Genomic DNA, 24,032 nt, shown 5'->3' with positions numbered 1-24,032 from the left:
AAGCTGGGCTGAAGTGTGCTCTTTTGCCTTCAGCCCATCAGAACATTGCCAAGGACTTGTGAGTATTCTGAAAGTTCCATGAGTGGTCTCTTTAAATAAACAAATAGATGATCTTCAGGCTTAATTCCATTCCTGATGAATGTTAACTGGCAGAGTGAAATGGCCATGCAGAAAGTTCTGTCTAGCCCGGCAACGATTCTTTCTCCTTGTTTTGGTAACCAGAGACCAACCCAGACTTCTGTAGCATCTTCCCTTTTCAACTTGAAACCTCTGTGTTCCTGCCAACACTCGAGAAGAACCAATCCCCATCAAGTTGGTTCTTGGAGAAGAAAAAGTTCATGAACACCAAAGCCGCGAAATAGAAAGATCTCAAATGAAACACTCCCTTTCCTCCTCCTTGTCTTCCTTCTCCCCCACTTCCTCCTTCAAGATTTAACTACTTTCTTTGCATGGGTGAGGGGGGAAGGGAAGGGGGTACCATGACCGTGGTTTCACCAGAGCCCAAGGAGAATCTCTGGTTCAAACAAAATGATCACTGTGCTTTGTAGGCATGGGCAGCTGGGTTTGGGGTATCATACCCAGGTTACAAAATAGGGCACTGCTTCTTGCTGATCTGGGCAACATTAGGCAAGTCACTCAACGTCACATGAATCCTTCACCTGTAAAATGGGAGTGAGGAGACCCACCCTCCGGGATCCCTGTATCCAGTGAGATAATGAGTGAGAAGTGCCGGTAAACACCTGCTCTGAGGTACAGATTCCTTCTGTTTTCCCCAACCTGTGCCCACGTCCAGAGCACTTCCTTAACCCTCGGGTTCTCAAGGGGCCTAGGGGAGTGACTTGGCCCCCTAGGGGAGCTTTGGCAATCTCTGGAGACAGTTTTGGTTATCACAGCTGGCAGGGGGTGCTACTGGCATCTAGTGGGTACAGGCCAGAGATGCTATATATCCTACGATGCACAGGACAGCTGCTACTCCCCTACCCCCAACATAGAATTATCTGTTCCCAAATGTCAGGAGAGCTGAGGTTGAGCAATGGCCGGGGGGCGGGGGGGCTCGCCTTACTCACTGTTGAAAGTTTCTTGGTGTACGTGTGCTTTACAGATGATTATGATTAAGCCAGACTTTCTCCAAATCAGCCTCCTTCTTTTCTAGGACGTACACACTCTGCACATCCCTGGCCCCTTGGGAGGAAAGAAGCTCCGAGGTCCAGATGATGGGTTTGCTGTGGGGTCCAGCCCCCCTGCAGAGGGCAGGGTGAGGTGTCCCAGGGCTTCTTCCTTCCAGGGTCTGCCCAGGGGGCTCCTGCCACCTCTGGGGCTCACACTCGGGCCCCATCTGCTTGGAGCACTTGTCACGGACCTGAGCCAACTGCTCTGGAAAGCTCTCGAGGGGAGGGGAGGCTCAATCCAGTGGGGAGGAGTGAGGGCCAGCTGCTGGTCTGGAGCACAGCACGGGGGGCTTGAGTCTGGCATTTTATGGGGTGTCCCCCAGTTTGGCAGCCTGAAGCACCGGATATTATCCATCGGCAAGTTCAGATGGGAATTGGGTTGTTCTTGGTGAAGTGGTTCAGTGACTGGTATCAGGGGTTGTGAAATACTGTTTTCAGCTCCTTGCAGGCCAATCTAAACTGGAACCTTAAAAAAACGTGCTTAGCGTACTTAACAGAACTTGCTGAGGACACTTAGGAAACTGGGCTGGGGCATGTGGTCACTGTAGCAGGGCTTAACAACCGAACCTCAGTTATCCGGATCCCCCCCCGGGTCTGATTCCTCCTTTGTGGCGCCAGATGACAAGAAGGGGCCGATGTTGGAAATGTCGCTTTTTATTTAAACTCTAACAACCAAAGAAAACTTTGAAAGGGTCTGGGGAATCGTATATTCAGTGTACAGCTCAGTTTCTTCTTGTTTGTAATGGTTTATTTTAACATAACTTCAAACCTCAGAAAGTTGCAGGGATGGGACAGGAATCAGGGTACACATCCCCACCGAGAGTCAATTTTTTTTTTCCATCCTGAAGAGTCAGAACTTCGGGCAACTTAAGATTCAGTACGACAAAGACAAAATTACGTTTTGTTGCCCTCAGCTTACCGCGGGGACAGTGCAGACTCACACACGTTTCTCAGAGTTCATCGGTGGTGAGGCCTGGCTACAGTGAGATAGCAGCTGGGAGGCGGCCTTCTCGCTCTGTGTTCATTTGCCGGGTGACCTTGAGGTGCTTAATCTATCAGTCTGTTGCCTCAACCACAGAAGGAAGGGATTGGTCAAGATGCTCTCAAGGTCCTCATGTCCCAGCTGTCTGTAGTTCTCCAGAGGAGGTTTTCAGGCAGACACTTAGCCAGAGTTTAGCTGACCAGGACATTTTGTTCCCTGAATGTTAGACCTCTGTGGTTTGTCACCTGCAACCTTGTGACTTGACACGTGACCCCCGTGTGGTACTTCTGCCTGGAACAAAGGATGCTTTGGTTTTCACTGTGTTGACCAAAGGAAGAGGATCCTGGGTGAACTCCCAAACCCAGTGGCCCTCTCGGCAGGAGTGTTTTCAGGGCTTTCGTATTTGATACTCTGTCAAACGGTTGTACTGGGCTGTCCTTGGCATGGAAAAGAGAAAGGCACATTCTGATACTTGCGTATGAAGGAGAGGCAGAGTGGGAGATCTGAGAGCAGACACTGGCGCTTAAAGGCCAGATGGAACCAATGGAACTATTACTACTCAATGAGCAGGTCGAAAAAGAAAGCTGGTCTCTGGAAGAAGCTAGAAAGTTTAGTAGTGTGTGTGTTTTAAGTAAAATGGGTTTCAACAGAAATACGATTGTATTAACAAATTTACTTTCTGTTCACTTCTTCGGCTCAGGTGACCAGAACAGTGCCTGGGATTTGGTAGGTGTTCGGTAACCCTTTGGTGATGGATAAGAAGTCAGTTTCCCTGGTAGGGATACAGCATAAAACAGCAGAAAAAGCACTGTGTACCTCTCCCTCTCACCCTCCTTTTCTCAGCACTGGTCTGGGCTTGAATTCTGGCCCTGCTTTTGTACAAGTTGTATGACTTTGGGCAAGCCCCTTAGGTTCTCTGAGCTCAGTGAAGGTAGGATACACTGAGGTTGAGCCATTTTTGTACTCTCACATCGTAGCAGTGTGCCCGGCGCACAGTTTGTGCTGTGAATATATCCCGGTGTGTTTCTGGAGCTTCTGTGCCCTGCTCCTAATCTTCTCCCCAACTCCCATGTCCAAGTCCACTGGTATTTCATGTCAGCCCCCAGATGGCTGTGGGTCAGAGATCACTGGTCACAGGGATGTGAGTGGCACGTGGGTCCTGGCCCTGCCTCTCCGCCCCGAGTGTGCTGGCGGGCGCCACCTCACCATCAGCTCTGGACCCTGACATGTCCATGTCCTTGGCTGTGGCTCCCACCACCATTTTGGGATGCTTTACAGGTCCCACTTGGAGCCAATGGGAGGAAACCTAAGTTCCTGCCGCAGGAAATGGTTCGGCTGGTGAAGAATATATTTAAGGAATAAAACCTCTGTCAGAGGCACTTGAGAGGGTTGCTGGAGAAAGGCTTTTGGGGGTCTCTCATCAGGAAGCCACTGGGTGTGGGGCGAGACCTCAGCCCAGAGGCGGATGCCTGGGACTGTGCTCTTAGCCCCAGCAGCTGGTCTTGGGTTACGACCAGGAAGGGCTGGGTCAGGGAGAGGGGTGGGTCATACATAGACCCTTTTCTGCAGCAGAGCATGTTTATGGTAACGTCAGCTCAGAATTAAGACTTATTTATTGGTTTTACTTAAAATGGGCTTGGTACCCTGTAAGGCTGGGGAGTGTGTGTACCGGACACATCAGCTAACTTAAATGCAGCAGCTGAAACTCCCAATTCACCATTAATCCTTTGGTAAGCATTGCTGTGTATTTTGAGTGGGACAGAGGGAGAAAAGGAGCCCTACCAGGGCTGGCTCTGGGCAGCCCAGACTTGGAACCAAAAGGAGTGGTCACCGATGCATAAAAGGACGTGAATGAGATGCCCTCCTTGTCATGAGTTTGGGAATTGTAGGGCCCAGAAGCAGGGGCATGGACCAGATGACTTCTGGAAGATACTGCCGAGCCAGACTGGTGGTCATGTGCTCGCGAGCTGGAGAGTGTGCCTGTCTCCCCACCATCGGGCCCAGCCTGGCAGCCAGGAGAGCTGCCCTGTAGCTGCAGCCTGGGTGCAGACAGCTGTGTGATCCTAGGAGGCGAGCCTTGCCTCTCAGATGGAGCGGGTGTATAGTGAGGCGGGACTGTTACAAGACTTGACTTACAACCCGACTGCATCGTGGTGAGGCTGCTCTGAGATAAGGAGCCCGGAAGCCTTGTGAAAACTAGAAGCATCAGGCCGCCCGAGGCCTCACTGTGGCCCCCTGGGCTGTGCACACAGATGGCCAAGGCAGGGGAGGGGTCTGGTGTTTTGGAGCTCCTACTGGGAACCTTCTTTACCAGGCGCTGTCATAGTAATAGGAGTAGTAGTAGTTATACAACAATAATGACAATGGATTGGTGCCGTTTATTGTGTCCTAACGATATGCCAAAGGCTTTCCCTAGAATGTCATTTAGTCCTCCCAACAATCTAGTGAAGGGACTTATTTCAGATGAAAGATAATTAAGACCAAGACATTAAGCAATCTGATCAAGTTTACATAGTTATTGACCAGAGTCAGTATTTGAATCCATGTTTATCCAGTTCAAAGCTCTTGCCTTTTTCTTACTTTTTTTTTGGAAATGTGGTATATAGTTGACATATAACAAACTGCACATATTTAAAGTGTACAACTTGATAAATTTTGACATATGTATACACCTGTGAAACCACCACTACAATCAAGGTAGCAGACATAGCCTTTACTCCTTGATAAGCCCCCTCTCCCATGCCCCCCCCATCACCCCATCCCTAGGCAACCGCTAATCTGATTGCTGTCATGCAAATGTAAGTTTGCATTGTTCCTTTACTTTAAATTACTCTGTATAATGTTACGCAAACAGAATCACATCTGGCTTTTTTCACTCAGAATGATGATTTTTTTGATTCATCCATGTTGTTTGTATCAATAGTTCATCCTTTTTTGTTGATGAGTGGTAGTCTTTGTATGGCTGTTTCACAGTTTATTCATTCACTTGTTGAGAAACACTGGGTCATCTCCAGTTTGGGGCCATTATAAATACAGCTGGGACGAACATTCACGCACATGTCTTCGTGTGGACAGATGCCTTCACTGCTCTTGGGTAAGCACTTAGGAGTGGGCTGAGTGGATCATATGGTGGGTTTATGTTCTGAAATTTTAAGAAACTTGCAAACTGTTTTCCAAAGTAGTTGTGCCATTTTACATTCCCACCAGCAACGTATGAAGTTTTAGTTGCTCCACATCCTTGCCTGTGGCACAGTCTTTAAAGTAGCAGCCATTCTAGTAATGATGGAGTGGCATCTCATTGTCGTTTTAGTTTGCACTTCTCTAATGACTAGTGATGTTGAGCATCTTTTCATGAGCTTGTTTTGCCATCTTTTTATCTTTTTGTGTAGCATCTGTTCAAATCATTTACCTGTTTTGTTTTGTAATAGGTGGGTGGTTTGTTTTCTTAATAGTGAGTTTTCAGAGTTCTTTATATATTCTGGAAATAGGTCTTTTACCAGATAATATGCTTTTTGCAAATATTGTCTCCCAATTTGTGGTTTGTCTTTTTTTATTCTCTTAACAGGGTCTTTCAAAGACCAGAAGCTTAAGCTTTGATGAAGTCCAATTTATCAACTTTAAAAAAAAATGGAATGTGTTTCTGATGTGGTATCTTTGCCCATCCCAAGGTCACAAAGATTCTCTCCCATGTTTTCTGTTAGAAGTCATATAGTTTTAGGCTTTTTATTACGACCCACTTGAGTTAATTTTTGTATAGGGTGCAAGGTACAGATTGGATTTCATTTTCCCTGCATGTGGCCATCCAGTTGTTCTGGCACCATTTGTTGAAAAGACCTTTCTTTCTGTACAAAATTGTCTTTGGGCCTTTGTCGAAAATCAGTTGTCCATATATATGTGACTATTTCTGGACTCTCTGAGCTTCCATTGATCTGTACCTTCCTTAATTTAAAAAAATTTAAATTATACTATCAAAATGATTCATGTATGTAGTTTAAAAACTCAAGAAGTCCTTGAAAAACTCAAGAAATCTCTCTTGAATTTTTAATTTATATTCTTATTTTTTATTTCCAGGAGTGTTTTTCAGTAGTCTGTAAATGTCCCTGTTTTAGGATTGCAATAGCTTATCTCCCCGAGAGTAGTTTTTGTTTTATTTTATTTGGAAGTTTTCTTCTGCTCCCTGCATTGTCTCAGACTTGTTTTTTTTCTCCCCCACTTATTTCTATCTCTGTGCCTCCTGTTAGAGGCTTTCTTTAAATGGCTGGGGATTCTGGCCTTGCGTTCACATTTGAGAGTGTGGCAGTAAAAAGCCGATTGCCTGTTCTGTGTATGGTGATGGGAGGGGCCTGTTGGCAGGTGGGCTTCCCCGTAGGGAGAACTGGCAGAAACAGGGCCATTTAGTTGGGGGATCCCCAAATGTCAGTATTTCGGGTCTTGTGGACTGAGCTGTTTAATTCCTCCACGGGCAGGGGTGGGGTAAGCAAGGGAGTGTTCATGAAATCCTGTTTCCTAGCCCCTGTCTGACCTTCACCCGCAGCTGTGCCCTGGTGGCCCCGTCTAGAGCCCCGCTCTCCCGTTCATTTTCGGCAGAGAGCAAACCTGTCTCTGGCAGGATTGGGGAGGTCATGTTTATGGGGAGGCTTGGGGGGGAAGGAGCTGGGATCTGCCTGCCTCTTCTGTAGACAGTCAACCCATCCTCCTGTTCTCAGCCAAGTCTTGACAAGTGTGTGGTGCCTCCAAGTCCAGACTCTTTCCCAGGTTCACTCTGCTAAGTCTGTTCCCATTAGGCCATCTGTTTTCCACTTTTGTCTGCTCTCCTCTCCTACCCATTGTCTTGGGCAGGACAGAGATAAATGCATCCATTCAGTTTGTTGTATTTGACCGAAGGACTTTCTTAGCCCCTCCCGCCCCTCTCTCCCACCCTTTCTCCCTCCTCCTCCCCCCTCCCTCCCTCCTCCCTCCCTCTCCTGGTCCCCTCCCCCTTTCTCTTCCCCCCTCCCCTCCATCTCCCTCCCACTCTCCATCACTTGCCTCCACCTTCCCTCCACCTCCCTCCCATCACCCCGTCCTGCGTCCCCTCTCCCTCCTCCCCACCACCCCCTCCTTTTTACTCCCCCACCCCCTTTCTCCCTGCTCCTTCCTCTGTGCCTGGAGCTCTCTCTGCCATACTTCTTCAGGTAGACAGCCAGGCTCTTCAGGCCCTGAGAGGAAAGAGCCCATGTAACGCAGAAAGGATTGGATGAGGAATCCAGGACACTGAAGTCTCTGCCTACAGATGTGATGAGCCTTCTGCGCTCCTTCACCACCTCCTTGACTCTCCTTCCCATCCCTCAACTCCCGAAGCCTGTAAGGGCCACGTCACGCCCAGACCTTGGCCTCCGTCACATAACGTGTCTGAGCCTCGTGTGTCCCGAGGTGTCCCATTTCTGCCCACTCCACGCCCTTTTCCCCCTTGCAGGCCCGTGAGCAGGTGTTGGGCCCCGGGTCACTCTGGGTCTCTGGCTTGGCTGTGCCAGTCCTGGGGGTTAGGATGTTAGGGCGGCGTGTGAGCGTCCCTCCACGTCAGGAGTGCCCAGAGCGTCCTGTCCCTGCACCTTCCCTGCCTAAGGCGCAGGCCCAGTGCAGGGCTGACGGGAACTTGGCCTTTCGTGCCCTCTCTCAGGCCGTCTGCCCCGTGGAAGCAGGGACCCTTCTCTTGCGTTGTCCACCATCACCCCTCCTCCTGCCCTGTATTACTATTTTTTTTACATCTGTGATTCTATTTCTGTTTTGTAAATAGGTTCATTTGTACCATTTTTTTAGATTCCACATATAAGTGATATCATATGATGTTTTTCTTTTTGTCTGACTTCACTCTGTATGACAGTCTTTAGGTCCATCTGTGTTGCTGCAAATGGCATTATTTCATTCTTTTTATGGTTGAGTAGTATTACATCATACATACGTTCCGCATCTTCTTTATCCATTCCTCTGTCAGTGGACATTTAGGTTGCTTCCACGTCCTTGCTATTGTGAATAGCGCTGCATTATTATTTATTTATTTTTTTAAAAAGGAAGAGGGCTAACCCTTCCATCAACCAGGTGGGGGTTGGGGGCTCCCTCCACAGCCCACTCTTTCCTCGCTGCTGGTCTGAGCCTCTCTCCAAGGCCTCCCCCTGCAGAGGCCACTCCAGATGTCCAGCTGGCTCTTTGTTGGGGCTTTTGTCCAACACTGAAGAGCAGATGTGACCACTTCCCTATCTGTGGGCACACGGTGGCTTTGCAAGAAAATGGGAACAGCTGAGTCCCTCTCTGTCCCCACTCATCACCTCCCACTCTCCATTTCTTTCCTCCTCAGCCCCACAGCTCACCTCACTTCTCCGGGGCTGGATTTGGAGAGTGGCCGTTGTGATGGGGAAGAATAACGGTCCTTGATTGGTGCTTCACAAAGCGCTTTTGAGTGGATACTGAGCTGCGTGAGGTCAGGGGCAGCAGTGGGGGGAGAATGTTCCATTTTACAGATGAGGTAACTGAGGGTCCTGGAGACTTCAGGACTTGCCCAGGGTCTCACAGCCGGAAGAGGAGAACCTCGTCTTGACCCCAGGTCTCATGACTCCACATCTGGCCATCTGCCTTCTGTATCTCAAGGGCGAGTCCCAGGCTGTGTTCTCTCATTCTGCCTCCTAATTACTGTTTTTGGGCTGTCAGGGTTCCTTGGTCTGGGACCCCACAGGAGGGAGGTAATTACATCCTTTGAGCTGCTCTTAGTCAGCAGATCCCTGTCAGTCCCTGTGCCCAAGCCCAGTTCTGACCTCTGTCTGTCCTCCCCCCTGCCCAGGCCAGTGGCTCGGAGAGTTTGATTGGATTCCTGTTTCTCTCTCTTTGGTTGGTGCTTCTGGTTGCATCTGGCAAGCCCCTCCCTCACAGAGTGTCCATAAATTCCATATATTCAGGAAAATGGGTGCCCTCAGTCGTATGGGGGCAGGGAGGGAGAGCTTCAAATGCCTCTCCACCAGGCCTGCCCAGCTATTAGAAAAGTCCTGCCCGCTGGCCAGTGGGGTCCTCGGATGGGCCGCCTTGTAGAAAGAGCAGTACTGCCTCTGGGTGCCTCCTTATTGATGAACATCCATCTCATCTGCTCTGACTCTCCACTACCCCCAGTCTGCTTGTCCCTGCAGCCAGCGTTATCACGGGGCCTGTCTCTTGCGTGTGTGCACACGGGCGCACACACAAGCACACTCTCAGCCCACTTACGCATCTCAGAGGCTTCCTGTGGCTTTTAGAAAAAAGGCAGAACCTCTCAGCATGGCATCTGAGACCCTGCAGAAGCACCCCTGTCTGCTACCCCAGCCTCCCTCCTCTCCGGTCACTCTGGCCTTCGTTCTGGTCTTCCTCCTCACCGTGTTTTCCACCTTCCCAGGGCCTTTGCACATGCTCTTCTCTCTACTTGGAATGCCCTCCTCCCGTACCCCTTTGACTACTTAGTTCTTACTTATCCTTTAGACTTTCCGGTCAACCACCAGCTCCTCAGAGATGCCCTGTCACACCCTTCAGTGCAGCAGGGTCCCCAGGGTCATAGGCTCTTGTGGTTCTCTGCACTTAGTTTGTCATTGTAGCTGTCCCGATTATGTGATTAATGTCGGTCTTGCCCATGGAAGTTCTGTGGAAGCAGGGACCGCTCTGTGGTCTCTTCTTTTTTTTTTTTTTTTTTAACATCTTTATTGAAGTATAATTGCTTTACAATGGTGTGTTAGTTTCTGCTTTAAAACAAAGTGAATCAGTTATACATATACATATGTTCCCATATCTCTTCCCTCTTGCGTCTCCCTCCCTCCCACCCTCCCTATCCCACTCCTCTGGGTGGTCACAAAGCACCGAGCTGATCTCCCTGTGCTATGCGGCTGCTTCCCACTAGCTATCTATTTTACATTTGGTAGTGTATATATGTCCATGACACTCTCTCACTCTGTGGTCTCTTCCACTCTCTTTCCCTCACCGCTGTATCCCTAGTGCCCCACAGAGTAGGAGCTCACGAAGGACTTGTTAGATAAAGGACTCGGTGTGAACGGAATCTCCGCACCTGTCTAGTACCTGGCATTGCTTGAAGTCTCCCGTCTCTCCCTTCGGATGCCTCCTGCCTCCTGCCTTACTCTTGGCTGACGGGCTCCCGCCACTCAAGCTCCCAGCTGTCGTGGCCTGTGGCACTGCTGCAACTTTCTTGTCCTGCAGGTGACCTGGGGCTTTTGGAAAGAGGAGGAATCTGATGTAGTGGGTTGGGGTAGCCTCTGGGATTTTGCCTTGTTCACAAGCTTCCGTGGACCCGTGCTGCTGGTTCACCAGCGACCACACTCTGGCCTGGGCTGGGGGCCCGGGCGCCAGGTCAGCTGCTCAGAGGCTAACTCACCACGGAAGCCGTGGTTTGCACAGGGACGGGACACTGCTGTGGGGGGTGGGTTCGGCCCAGCCAGGCTGGGGACCGTGGCAGAAGCAAGTCACAGGCTCGGCTCCCGCTCTGCTCACGCACGACCGCTCAGGCCTTAGCTCTGAACTGGGACACCTGGGCCAGCCTGCCGGCAGCCCTCACACTGAGAGGGACTCCCGAGAGATCTGCAGTGTAGCCTCTGACCAGTTAAAATTCCCCTTCATGGCCTTCTCTCCCTCCCTGCCTCATCACAAACACCAACTGAAAAAAGAGTTTTTTTTTTTTTTCCCTGGTTTCTCGTGTGAGAGAGGAACTGGGTGAGTGTGGAAAGCGATTAGAGAGGGAGGGCCTGTGTGCTGTCACCCTCCTCCTCAGCTTCACTGTGGTCCTCACAGCGGCTCCTGAAGAGCTCCCGTCTCCTGCTTCAGCCCTGTCCCCTCTGCACACCTGCACCTGGCCCCGACCTTTCCAGAGCATGATTCGGTGTCGTTCCCCTCACGGGGCGGGTCTGAGGTCAGCTCTGCCAGCCTGGGAGCCCTCGGCCTTGCTGGGTGGGCCTCTGTGTTCTTCTCCTGGACCCCTTCCAGCACACACACAGCTTCTCTGATCTCCTGGCCCTCTGCGTGTGAGACAGACCAGCGGAGGGGAGCTTCCTGAGTCTCTGCCAGCAAGCTCTCATGGAGCTCGGCAGGCCGGACTTGGGAGGAGGCAAGCCAGACCCATTTCACTGTCTGTTTCTGCCCCTCCCGTTCCCGGCAGGTCCCTGGATGGCCGGCTGCAGGTGTCCCACCGGAAGGGGCTCCCCCATGTCATCTACTGCCGCCTGTGGCGATGGCCTGACCTACACAGCCACCATGAGCTGCGGGCCATGGAGCTGTGTGAGTTCGCCTTCAACATGAAGAAGGATGAGGTCTGCGTGAATCCCTACCACTATCAGAGGGTGGAGACCCCAGGTACGCCGCCTCTGTAGGGTCTGCAGCTACCTACGTGGCATTCTCCTCCTCCTCTTTCCCTCCCCACTTCCCCCTCCGTCCCTCCCTACTTCCACCTCCCCTTCTTTCCCCTCTCTCCCCCTCCCTCCCCCTCCCATCCCTCTCCCCCTCCCTCTCCCCTCTCCCCCTCCCTCTCCCCCTCCTCTCCCCCTTTCCCCTCCCCCTTTCCCCTCCCCTCCCTCTCCCCCTTTCTCCCTCCCCTCCCTCTCCCCCTTTCCCCCTCCCATCCTTGTCCCCTTCCCCCCTCCCATCCCTCTCCCCCTTTCCCCTCCCTCTCCCCTCCCTCTCCCCCCTCCCCTCCTTCTCCCCTCCCTCTCCCCCTCCCTCTTCCCCTTCCCCCTCCCTCCCCTCCCTCTCCCCCTCCCTCTCCCCTTCCCCCCTCCCCTCCCTCTCCCCCTCCCTCTCCCCCTCCTCTCCCCCTCCCTCTCCCCCTCCTCTCCCCCTTTCCCCTCTCTCCCTGTTCTCTTTGTGAGGGAGGGCCTGTGGTGCATTTGGGGGTGCAGGGGCTTTGGTGCCAGCCTGGCGTCGATGCTGATCCACCTCTGCTCTGTTTCCTCTGAACAGTTCTACCTCCTGTGTTGGTGCCACGCCACACAGAGATCCCGGCCGAGTTCCCCCCGCTGGACGACTACAGCCATTCCATCCCCGAAAACACTAACTTCCCCGCCGGCATTGAGCCCCAGAGCAATATTCCAGGTATGCACACGTGGGCAGTGAGGCCGGCCCAGGAGGTGGGGGCCAGATAAACCCATCACCCGGTCTCTGCACACACGCTGGCCCGAGGCCCCTGACTCAGAACTGCATCCCTGTGGGGAGAGGACCCGTGGCCTTGGCTCCTCGCTCACTAATGATGCTTTTCTTGGCACGGAGGAGCGGCGGCGTGACCCTCCCGCCCTGCCTCGGTGCAGTCATTTATTTTGGAAGCGGAAATAGCAACGCTGTGTTTCTCTCACCGCCCTCGCGGCCGGGGCTGGAGTTCAGGCAGGATCCCCGACAGTCTGGGGGCTGCAGAGGCAGCGGGAGAACAGAGGGCCGAGGGCCGGGCAGTGTGCGGAGAACTGGCCCTGTAAGTAAGCCCGGGGAGGGTTACAAGCTGGGTGGGAGGTTTTATTCCACTGGGAGAAGTGGGCTGTGCCGTCAGAGTGCAAATGTTTTTAGAAGCCCCTCATTTACATGCAAATAATGTGTGAATCACCAGCACTCTGGGCGTCCAGGAAAACTGCTTGGCGGAGCTTAGCCAGTCCCAGCGCAGGTGGCTGGGCAGTGATGTGCCGCCTTACTTTCAGAGCTGGCTAGTTTGGATGCGCCTTTCACCCTGAGTGAGCTCAACGTGCTGAGGTTGACCGCAGGCCTTTGCGCGTGGGTCACAGTGTTAAGGAGGGACCCGCTTTACAAATCCAGGCTTGCAGATCCTTCACAGGTGGCGCTGGTCCCTAGGAGTGGGTTGCCCACTCTGTTCATTCAGCAAAACAGAGAGCTGAGTCGGGGTCTGGGGGTCATTCAGAGAAATAGATCGCAATCTCTGCTGTCATGGAACTTGCATCCCACTTCGGGAGCTAAGACATCCTCTCAAGAGACAGCAAATAACCATGGATCTGCACACGGGTAGATAGTAGAGCCAAAGGGCGGTTTGAGGCTGTTGCCCTTCAGGGGACAGAGATGAGTGAGGCTGAGTGAGTCCACTGCCCCCCCTGGAAGGGAGGCGGAGCTTAAACCTAACCTTGAGGGATGGGGAGAAGTTTAGCCCGGCAGAGGCTGTAGGAATAGGCATTTCAGACTTGGGAGTCAGGGATGGTGTGAACAAAGGTGGTCATGATCCAGGTGGGGAGCAGGAAGGAAGAAGGGCATGAGGAAGACGAGAGCCAGGGATGCAAGGCCCAGAGCTCCTCGGCTCCCGCCCCCTGGCATAATGGTGTGAATGTGTGAGTTTGCAAAGGGCATCTCAAGAGCCAAACCAGAGAGGCCATTTAATGAACCACCTTCCTTTCAATTCCCAGAAACCCCACCCCCGGGCTACTTGAGTGAAGATGGAGAGACCAGTGACCACCAGATGAACCACAGCATGGACGCAGGTCAGGGTCTCGTGGGGCTCTGCTCCTAAGCCTGAGTGCCCGCCCTCCCCCGTCCCTGCCTCTGTCCCTCCATCCAGTATGTACAGAGCAATCACTGGGCTCGGGTCTGCGACAGAGGAGGAGCCAAGCTGCTCACAGTTCGTGGGGGAGACCAACAAGACAGCCCGCAGTCACCGTGCCATCTCATATATGCCCTGATGGAAGGCGCCAGTGGCATCAGGGCACAGAGCAGGGCCACATAACCCAGCCTGGGGACGGGGTGTTGGGGGTGCCGAGCATTACCTTGCAGTGTAGGTTTCTCTCGAGTTGAGTGTCGGAGATGTGTAGGGTTTGGCCAGGCCATCAGGGCAGGCAGAGGGTGTGCCAGGCAGAGTCGGGGGCGTGGGCAGGAGAGCTGGTGAGTTCTGGGATGGCTGGAGTGTACTCCTCCAGAGACAGGAGGGCCCGTCACTCAAGGCTTCGTGTGTGGCCGGGGACTGAGGAGGAGCCCCTACAGGCTTTAAGCAGATGAGATGCTGCTGGCATCTCAGGAGGGTGGGCTCCATCACCTGAAGTAGCTCAGGAGAGCCGAAACAGAGGCAGGGTCTTTGCTAGTGGCAGTCGAGGCCCCGAAGCATCGATTTTTATGTGATGACCAAATGTGATCTGTGTGTTCCTGCTGTGAGCGACCCAGCCCAGTCATCTCCAGCCACATCTCCAGATGTTCCCGCCTCATTTGTTAAGGGACCAAATTGGCTCCAGACCAGCAGTTTCTTGAATCGAACCCCAGCTGCCACATCGCATGTGCACTGTGTTGCGTGTGGTTGGGTGAGGAGGAGGGGGCCGAGCAGATGTTCCCTCCCCATGACGCCGGGCATGCCTTGTACACACAGAGCCGCCTGGCGCGGTGGGGCCACCTGCCCTGCACGCAGCCCAGAAGAGAGCGTAATTCCCAAAAGACGGATGCGGGAGACTTCCATGTTTACTGTAAACGTGGTCACTTGATACGTAGCCTGGGCATCATGGCCCTTGGGGTTTAGCACACATACCCCGACACACCCCTGATAGATGGCTGACAGTGTGAACCCAGCCGGAATGCGTCGAAGACCTTCCTGTATTCGATGCCAAGTGACCGCTGTAAGGGTACAGCTATTAAACGCTGGCATGGGAAGCAAGCCAGCTAAGCAGCATTTCTGCAGATGCTGTATTTCTTCTCCCTCTCCTTTCCCCCTTCCTTCCTGGCTGCTCTTCATGTTTGTGGAATGATTACAGGCAAACCTCCGAGATACTGTGGGTTCACTTCCAGACAACCACAGTAAAGCAAGTCCCACAAATTTTTCGTTTCCCAGTACATGTAAAAGTTATGTTTACACTATAGTCTATTAAGTGTGTAATAGCATTATGTCTAAAAAAGCAGTATACACACCTTACTTAAAAAATACTTGATTGCTAAAAAATGTTAACCATCACCTGAGCCTTCAACGAGTCATAATCTTTTTTGCAATAGTAACGTCAGAGATCACGGATCGCAGATCACCATTACCAATATAATAATGGTGAAAAAGTTAGAAATATTGTGAGAATTATCAAAATGGGACAGAGAGGTGCAAAGTGAGCAGATACTGTTGGAAAAACCGTGCTGATAATACTTGCTCGACGCAGGGTTGCCACAAACCTTCATTATGTAAAAGATGCAGCATCTGCAGAGCACAGTAAAGGAAAGTGCAGTAACACGAGGTCTGCTTTTACTGTTATAAAAGTGAACAGACCAAAGGAGAGGGTCTTCTATGGGACGAGCAGCCACCTTTTCACCCTCTCAGCTCTTGTTCCTTCCCCTTCCTCTCCTTCCTTTCTGCTCCATCTTCTCTGTCTCTCCCTCCCTCCTCTCCTCCCTTAATGTACCTGTTGTGAACGTTAATGATTTATTGAATGTGTGCCTGGGCTTTGTGGACCCCAGCCAGCCCGTGGGTGGGGTCTCCTATTTATTCTCTGCTCTTCACTCAAACCAGTCCAGTTGCTCATGGACTTGGCTTCCCGGACAGTTGAGAATGTGGTAGCGCCTCATTTGGGGCCCGAGGATCACCTTGTCCAGCCCTGCTTCTCCCCTGACATGCACACATGTCTGTTCAGACCAGTGAGAAGGTCCCACTGCCTTCCTGGGTCTCTGTCATTCGGGCCAGCACAAATCAGGAGACCAACACTTAACTGAGCACATACTATGTACCAGCTATGGTATAGGCATTTTCATAGGCACGATCTCACTTCGTTTCCACAAATCACACGATAGGTGGTATTCTCCCCATTTTATACCTGAGGGGAAAAAAAATCAAGGCTCAAAGAGGTCGAACCACTTTGCCAAAGTCCCATGGCTGATAAGTGGTGCCATGTCCAGACCCCGTGGCAGATTCGGAAGCTCTGCTCTTTCTGTGACTCTTCCACATCCCCCCGAAGATTGGGTGCTAGGGGTGAAAAAGAAACCCATGGTTCCTCCCTGGTCCTCAAGGAGGTTACAGCTGAGTTAAGGAGCAGGGGCAGACCCCCGTTAACAGCTCAAGGCAGCGTAAGCTTAAGGCCCAGCTGTGAGGACTGTAGACTTCAGGGGGTGGAGCCAGGGCTGAAATCACAGGGCTGTCAGTCAATAAACAACTCGCCAGAGCTGGAGCCCCATGGGTGCAGGGACAAAGGAGGGACCAGCCCAGTGTTGCTTTCTGGAAAAGCAGTCACTTGGTTTTCGGAAGGCTGACTCCGTGTGGGTTTTTTTTCTTTTTTCGGGGGAAAAAACAGAGTAACGACATTAGAGTAGGAAGAATTGGGTAGTTAGGACTTTTTCCCACATGTAGCATCATGTATTACGTAAAATGTCAGTCTGGTTGCTGAGTTGTGGGGTGTCCGAGGCAGCTCAGTGAGTTTCCTGAAACCTGGGGAAAAGGCCGCGTTGGTATTTGCAGGTCCTGAGCCGTGAGAACAGGACTGGTGAGGTCTGGGCAGCTGCAAGCCTTACCTTCGCTGCCTGGGGCCTCGAGCAGCTGTGGAGAGGGTCTTCCCTGCTCCTTCTGTCCCTCTGGGGGCTCAGTTAACAGGGAGGGTCAGTGTGAGGTCTGTGCACCCAGGCTGGGAATGCAGCAGCCCTGTGCCCGGGGGCTTGGTTAGAAGCATCAGACCATCAAGTTGTGGAAGAGACTCCAAGGTCATCCGCTCATCCATTGGTTCCACAGATGAGGAAGCTGGGGCCCGGGGAAGGGAAAGCACAGGCAAGGATGTGGGTTTGGTCTTCTCCTGGGCCGTGGAGTCTCAGTCCAAGGTTTTCTTCCTGCCCCACCTTGATGCAGATGTTCTGTCATCTGGCTCCCCAGGCCAACAGTCTTTTCCGAAGTCTCACAGCTGTGTCTCACCTCCTAGGTTCTCCAAACCTATCCCCGAATCCGATGTCCCCAGCACACAATAACTTGGGTAAGTAGCTCTTTGTCTGGATGACTCAATCCCCCTCTAGCTGTAGCCCTGCCTAGTGGCCCGTGTGTGGAGGGGGCCCTGAAGTTGAGGCTTCCCTGCTCCAACCCCCACCATCTGCCCAGTGCAGCCCATCAGGTTTCTGGTTACATTGTTTCTGGGGTCACCCACAGAACGGGAAACCTGAGAACAGTGGTGGCAGGAAAGGCAGCCGTGTGCCGGGTTCGTATTTCCCCAGGGAGGCGGTTAGACACGAGTGAATGAAAAACCCCCAAACCTTGTGCTTAAGAGACACGAGGGTCTCTGGTCAGTGAGCGTCCGTGTGTGGTTTGATGCAAAGCCACGGGCAGCGGTGCAAACTGCAGCCCTCCGGCTTTCGGGGACTTGTTTCAGATACACTTACTTGGATTTTATCTGAGCACCTCATCTGACAATGATGTCATTTTAATTTAAAACAGTACCATATAAGGAATTTGGGGGGGGGAAGCCAAGTTACCCATAATCCCCCTGCCCTGACACAAATATTTTTGTTTCATCTTGGTCCCTCTGATGTTTGTGGACAGGCACATATATTTGTGCTTTGCCTTTGAGATGATAGTTCATATCCATCTTTTCCTTCTGTCTTCTCATTGTTATTTTGTAAACACATTTCCATACTTGGATGACTCGTTGATCATCTTGCATTATCTCATGATGTTTTGGAGCAGCTGGGCCATCATTTCCACAACCTTCCCTTAGATGTTTGATTTCTGGGTCATTTTTCTGAGATTCACTTTTCTAATCCAGGAGCATCCTTTGGCTTCAGCGTGGGGCCTGCCGGAGGGCTCAAAACAAATTAAATATTTGTTCAGTTTTTATTGAGGGGAATTTTTTTTCTGTGTTGGTCTGGTAGCTTTAGAAAAATGTGAGTTTGATTTTGTTCCAGCCTGTATTGCTGGGGTTTGATTTGTGGCTCAGGAAAAGAAGGAGTTAATATCCAAGCTTGGTGAATCAGAGTGGATTGGCCTGGCTTTTGTTCCCAGTTGTTCCCAGTCCTTGACTGATAGCATCAGATGAAGAAAGTCATCATTTGGAACTTGGGGAGCTGCTTGAAAACCTTTTGATACAGGCTGACAAGTGGGCAGTGTGAAATGTAACTTTGGGGGATCTGTTTTATCATCTTGTAAAATAATACCACTGTGAGTGTTGGGCTTTACAGCGGGAAGGTCACATTCCCGGTGAAAGGACTGATGGAGTTATTAAACACAAACTCTGAAGGCTGGAAGCTATGTTAACCCTTGAGAACTTAAAGGCCATGACTGTGAACTTGACTCTGGGCTTTCAGCTTTGGAGGCTGAGCCCTCTTACCCCACCATGGCCGTGGGCGCCCTGAAGTCGACAGACATCAGAACTGGTGCTTGCCTTGGCAACCCCACTGCCTGACTTGGTGGTTCAGACCGCAAGTTGTCCTGGGTGGGTACTCACTGTGAATTCCCCTCGAGATTGTGTGGACCAGGATGACAGCATGTTCTTGAACTTGGCCCCAAAGCAGAGTGCCCTGCTGGCACAGTTCTCCCTGCCTGCTGCCCTGTTCCTCAGCCTTTCGTCTGAGGGTCAGGAATTCTTAGGCCATTTCTTCCAAAGGAAGGGACAGCCTCCAAGCCTGGTGGGCAGAGAGGGGGTGCCCCTTGGCTGGGAAGATGTGAATGTGGGGGACAAGTCAGCCAACAAGCCACGGTAGGACTCACGGCGAGACACGGGCGCCGACAGGCCTGGCTTCCTCTCTGCTTACCAAGCCCTCGAACCCCTGCCTTCACCCATTCAATACTATTGGTAGGGCCCCTACCATCTCACAGCCTCTGGCATCGTAGCTGCAAGGGGATGAAAGGATGGTGATGAAGATGGCAAACATTTCTCGAGAACTTGATATTTACCGAGTGTTGTTCAGAGTGGCTCATGCATGTTAACTGAATCTTTGTAACAACTATCTAAGGTGGTGGTGCTGTGATTTTTCATTTTATGGAATAGGAAACCAAGGAACGGACTGGTTAATGAACTTGTCCCCTTCACACAGCTAGAAAATGGAGAAGCTGGCTTTGAACTCAGGCCTTGGGAATCCAGAACTTGTGCCCCCATGTGCAGCAGGACCCTGCCTTGCTCGGTCACTTACTTAGACTAGCTCTCCCCTTTTTCACTCAGAAGAACTAGGCTCAAGGAGACACCTATTGACTTACAGTTGGGAACAAATGTCAGGTATGAGGGCCCTGGTGTCCCATGTTGTCCCTGGCTGGGAGCCCTGCCTGCTTGCCTGTCTCTTCCTCACTCATTCATTCTCTGGGCACTTCCTGCTTGGTCACTGTATGCCAGTCCAAGTGGGGGAATTCAAAAAGGTGTCACAGACCCTGACATGAAGGTGCTTTTGGCCTTGTTGGGATAAATAAGGCAGGACGATAAATACTTTTTATATAAAACAAGAGGTGAGACTTCCCTGGTGGTCCAGTGTTTAAGTCCGCCTTCCAGTGCAGGGGATGTGGGTTCAATCCCTGGTCGGGGACCTAAGATCCCACGTGCTGTGGGGCAACTAATCCCTCGCACCGCAACTACTGAGCTCATGCACTACAACTAGAGAGAAGCTGCAACGAAGAGCCCATGTGCCACAACGAAAGATCCCATGTGCTGCAACTATAATAAATAAATAAATAAATAAGATTAATTAATTAAGATTTCACCTTCTGCCACAGTAAAGTAATTACCTACAAGAGGTAGGTGCAGATGAAGTACCCTGAGGGTTCAAAGGAGCAAACGGTGGCATTCCAGTGGGGACATCATCCAGGGTGGCGTCTCCTTTGTATTAACTCATTCAGTCACCATTCGCTGAGTTCCTAGTAGGTACTGATGCTGGTGGTCCAGAGCCGGGGAGGACCTTTAGGCGTTCACAGTCTGGTGGAGTGGCTGGAGGTGTCTGTCCACCGGTGATGCACTGTGCCCGGTGCCAAGGGAGCAGCACAGAGGAGGGAGGAACTGTACGTGCCCAGGAGGACAGTGCCGAGTAGGGTGGGGGGACCTTGGAGTTGTGATGACCTGTATGAGCTGGACCTTGAAGGACAGGTGGGACACGGTGAGGCAGAGAAGGAGGGAAGGACACTGCCGATGGAAGCAATGGCGTGAAAGGGTGGGGTGAGCTCGGAGGACAGCTGGCGGTGTGGTTGGTTGGCTTGTTGGGAGGCACCGTGGAGAAGATGAGGCTGAGGGCGTTGGCGGGCTGAGAAGAGAGCCCTGAGGGCCACCCCATGTAGCCCTGTCTTGCCTATAGGATAAGGCGAGATGGTGGGTTCTGAGTTGGGGGGTGGTGGTTATCTGACAGCAGCTTCATAATGATTAATCTGGCCACTGTGTGGAATTTAAAATCTAGGGGAAATTGCTGGGGCTACCCCACCCCCCCAAAAAATACCCACTTAGGAAGCAGTAGCACTGAAGGAGGCTGAGATGAATGCTTTAGAGAAATGGCGGCGGGAGAGGAGAGGGCGTTTAAGAGTGTCATGAATCAGTGGCATTTATTGATCAGCTTTAACTGGGAAAATGATGACGCTTCAGTTTAACTGAGGCAGAGCCCCAGGAGATGGGACGGGGTTTGGGGCGAAGGGCGACAGGGAGATGCCGGTGCTTGCCTGTATCCAGGAAGCAGCAGGACAGTCAGGAGAGAGGCTGCGGCTGGAGGTGCAGCTTTGGAAGCCATTAGCGTGTTTGACAGCCTTGCCCAGAGTGGAGTCAGAGACATGATTTTGTCATCAAATGAGTTTGGAAAGCCTATACTGTGCCCCCTCCTGGGGCCCCCAGGGCACCCGCAGTGTAAAGCCTCTCAGAGTCCTGCAGAAAGGAGGCCTGTTTGGTCCAGCGTTTCTCCCACGGGTCCGACCGCTGTTGGAACACTTTTCTCTTACGATCCCATTGACCCTCCCGTAGATCTCACTTTGGAAACACTGATGAAGGTTCGGCTGAAGTCCTGGGAGTGGATGGATTCAGTGGAGAGGGAGACCCAGCTCAAGAAGGAAAGAGGGCTGAAGACAGACTCACGGGACCCCCTCGGGAAGAGGCTGAGGGTCAGACGGTGGAGGATGGGGCCTCAGGGAGGGGAGGAGGTGCTGAAGGACACAGTGGGCGGGTTCTGCAGAGATGTAAAGTGAGAAGAGAACTCCTCGTGAGTTCAAGGGCATCCTCTGGGGATAAAAGGGTGGTGGGGTGGGCAGCACGCAGCAGCTGCCCCTGCGTTTCTCCTTTGTGGCTGGCATGTCCCAAACAGTAGGATGCTGACAGGCACGCGGAGAGTTCTCCCCAGAGAGAGACGGGGCATCTCAGGACACCTATTATTTCTAGTAAAGGAGTTATTATACAAAAAGAAAGCAAGCATAGGACATCTGGCTGCTTCTTCATTTCCTCCCTCCTCCAGGCAAAAGATTGCATCTCCTGCCACAGTAAAGCCACTTGGGGTGCCTCGTGGAGGAGCCCCATGAGTGACTGAAAGGCAGCTCAGCTTCTGGCCAGGGGCAGGCTCTGGGGAGGTCCCAGGGCTTTGTTTTGCAGGGAAGGGATGTGAGCAGGTGATGCTCCTGTTATTACACATCATGCCGGATGAGTCACCTGGAATTTCCTAAGGATTTAGGTCAAGGATTGGAGCAAATGGAGGGGAAGGAGGAGGGAGGCGGAGACAGAGAAGAAAGATAACGAGCTGGATCCTGCCGGTGAGTAAAGTTGTTCTCTGCTTTAAAGTGAGACATCTCGGGAGGGGCCTTGACTGGGGGAAACGAGGTACCAGGGAATGTCCTGGGGCAGTGGCTGAGCTGGAGTTTAAGGAGGTGATGGTTTCCCCGAGGACCTTGGGCTGAGGCTGCCTTCCTCTCCTGCCAGGAGAAGGGGGCCCTGGTGGCAGAGTAGCAGGAAGACCCCTGGGCCCAGAGAGAGGGCAGGGGCCCACGTTACAGGCCCTACCCAATCCCAGGTGTCTTGGGCTGCTGCACAAGTTCTTTTCCGAGGCCTCGTTGGGCTTTAATCTTCCATAAGCTTGGGACACCACAGGCAGGCATCTTCACGGCAGGAAGTCGGCTGCCGGCTGGACCGTCACGCTCCCGAGGGTCCATCCAGCTCTTAGACGTTTCCACTGTTCTTGGTTTCAGTAAACTGGTCCTAGGTTGAAAGAGCATGAGGTCTTTTCTGCGTAAAACTGGGTTTGTTGCCTAATCCTTGGTGAGACAAGTTGGAATCGGTGCCCGGCTGCTGGGACACAGCTGGCCTGGGCCTGCAGGGACCTAACCCTCAGGTACACAGGTGGCTCAGGCACAGGGGTAGAGGATGTTTTCACAGCCACCCACGCTGGGCCTTGAAGGTTGCGTTCTGGCAGATGAGGGGGACAAGCAGTCCAGGCAGGGGAAATGCACACGGGGAGTGGGGCGTGGAAGTCTCCTGGCCGGAGGCAGAGCCGCCTTCCGCAGGTGAGCAGGGCGCGGACTAAGGCAGCCGTTTGTGTTCTGACCTTTAGCTTTACAGCGTCGCTGCTCCCGGCCCTTGCCCAGTCCCTGCTTTCAATGTATAGTAGAAAGTTAATTTCCCCGCTCCGACCTCCCCCGCCTCTCGTTTACCGGATTTGGATCTCTCGCACATGTTTTTAATAGGCATCCCTTTGCCTTCTGGGTTTTATTCTGTTTTCTTTTCCTTAAACAAAACAGAAAGTCAATGCCAGCTTGGAATCGGGCTCAGAGCTGAAGCCAGCCAATGCGTTAGGCTGGCAGGGGGCCAGTCGAGAATTAAGTGCCCCGTGCTCCTCGAGTGGTCTGGCCGACACCGCACCGGTGGGGACAGGGGGCCGAGAACGGCTGCAGCGGGAGGCTCCTGCGTCTGCAGCACCTCTGCTGCGGGAAGAGAGACTGGCACAGACTCAGCAGTCTGGCCGAGAGCAGAAGCGTTTGAAGGGAAGGCCTTGGGCACACGCCATCAGCTGCCACTCCAGGTGTGCTGAGTCCTTGGCCTAGAGAAGCGAAACCACTTTCCATTGGGGCAGGTCACCTTACCCTGTGGAGTTGTCCTCCCAGAGGAGCCTGTGAGTGGCATATGTTCAGGGTTTTTAGAAGCAACCTTACATAAAATTGCTTCTACGTTTGTTGGGAAACTCTGGAAACTAGGGTGGGTTGGCTGGCTGGATCGATTGATATGGGGGAGGAGTAGCCACCTGAAGATGTCATTTAAGATTTAGTGCCCAGGACAAGTTTTGTTTCCCCTGCAGAACTAGTAAGAATTGTCTGTCCACCAACCAGAGCCATGTAGCGTATTTCCCCTTTTTGCCTTGTCTGCTAGGAAGCTTAGAGCCAAGCTGAGTGCTCTTTCAGTAGCTATAACTTCATGGTTAGCCTGTTTATAATCTTCTCTTTTCCAGGGTCCTGACTTTGTCTTGTTCGGAACCATGGTGTGGATAAGTCCTTTGGTAGGAAAGAAATGAGGGCATACATGCAGTTTAAAATAAAGTGCCATTCAAGGCATAACCCAGAGGTGGTGATCATACTTGGGTCTGCAGCTCCTCGTACAGAAATGCCTTGAGGAAGCACTGAGGGATGATGGGAGGGAGAGAGGTGAAAGGCAGGGCTGACTGTCAGTTGTTTGCAGACAACAGTAAGTGCATGACTGCGGTGCTGCTTCTGAATGTAGGTCAGCTCGTCCAAACAGCACTCCCTGAAATGGCAGCCTTCAGACTTTGCCTTGGCCTGACTGCTCTGTTCCCCCAACTAGCATCTTCTTAATTATGTGTCAGGCTCCTGCATCCTGTGTTTTCCACAACACTGTTCAGTGAGTGTCTGTGAGTTGCAGGGATGTTTAGATAAGGGCTCAGATCTGCTTGGGAGGGTCTCTTGGGCTAGGACCCCAAGCCTCTCTCTGATTCTGAGACACCTTAAAGCCCACACATCCCCAGAACATGGTTCTGGCCCCATGTTACCCAGCGGGTGGCCTGCTGGCTTCTCTTCTTTTGAC

At 52.2% G+C, this 24,032-nt stretch overlaps 1 protein-coding gene across 2 annotated transcripts in view; it reads left to right on the top strand.

Moving 5' to 3' along the window:
• SMAD3 (SMAD family member 3) overlaps positions 1–24,032 on the top strand; it is a 116,808-nt gene that overhangs the window by 81,423 nt on the left and 11,353 nt on the right. For both annotated transcript variants that reach the window (XM_036843590.1, XM_036843591.1), the window contains exons 2-5: positions 11,309–11,502; positions 12,106–12,237; positions 13,539–13,613; positions 16,992–17,042. In XM_036843590.1, coding sequence (XP_036699485.1) covers positions 11,309–11,502; positions 12,106–12,237; positions 13,539–13,613; positions 16,992–17,042 — 452 coding nt within the window. The remainder of the gene's footprint in view (positions 1–11,308; positions 11,503–12,105; positions 12,238–13,538; positions 13,614–16,991; positions 17,043–24,032) is intronic.

This window comes from Balaenoptera musculus, chromosome 2, assembly GCF_009873245.2.
Source record: "Balaenoptera musculus isolate JJ_BM4_2016_0621 chromosome 2, mBalMus1.pri.v3, whole genome shotgun sequence".
In the NCBI taxonomy this organism is placed as follows: domain Eukaryota; kingdom Metazoa; phylum Chordata; class Mammalia; order Artiodactyla; family Balaenopteridae; genus Balaenoptera; species Balaenoptera musculus.
This window is presented reverse-complemented; position numbering and strand designations above follow the sequence as displayed.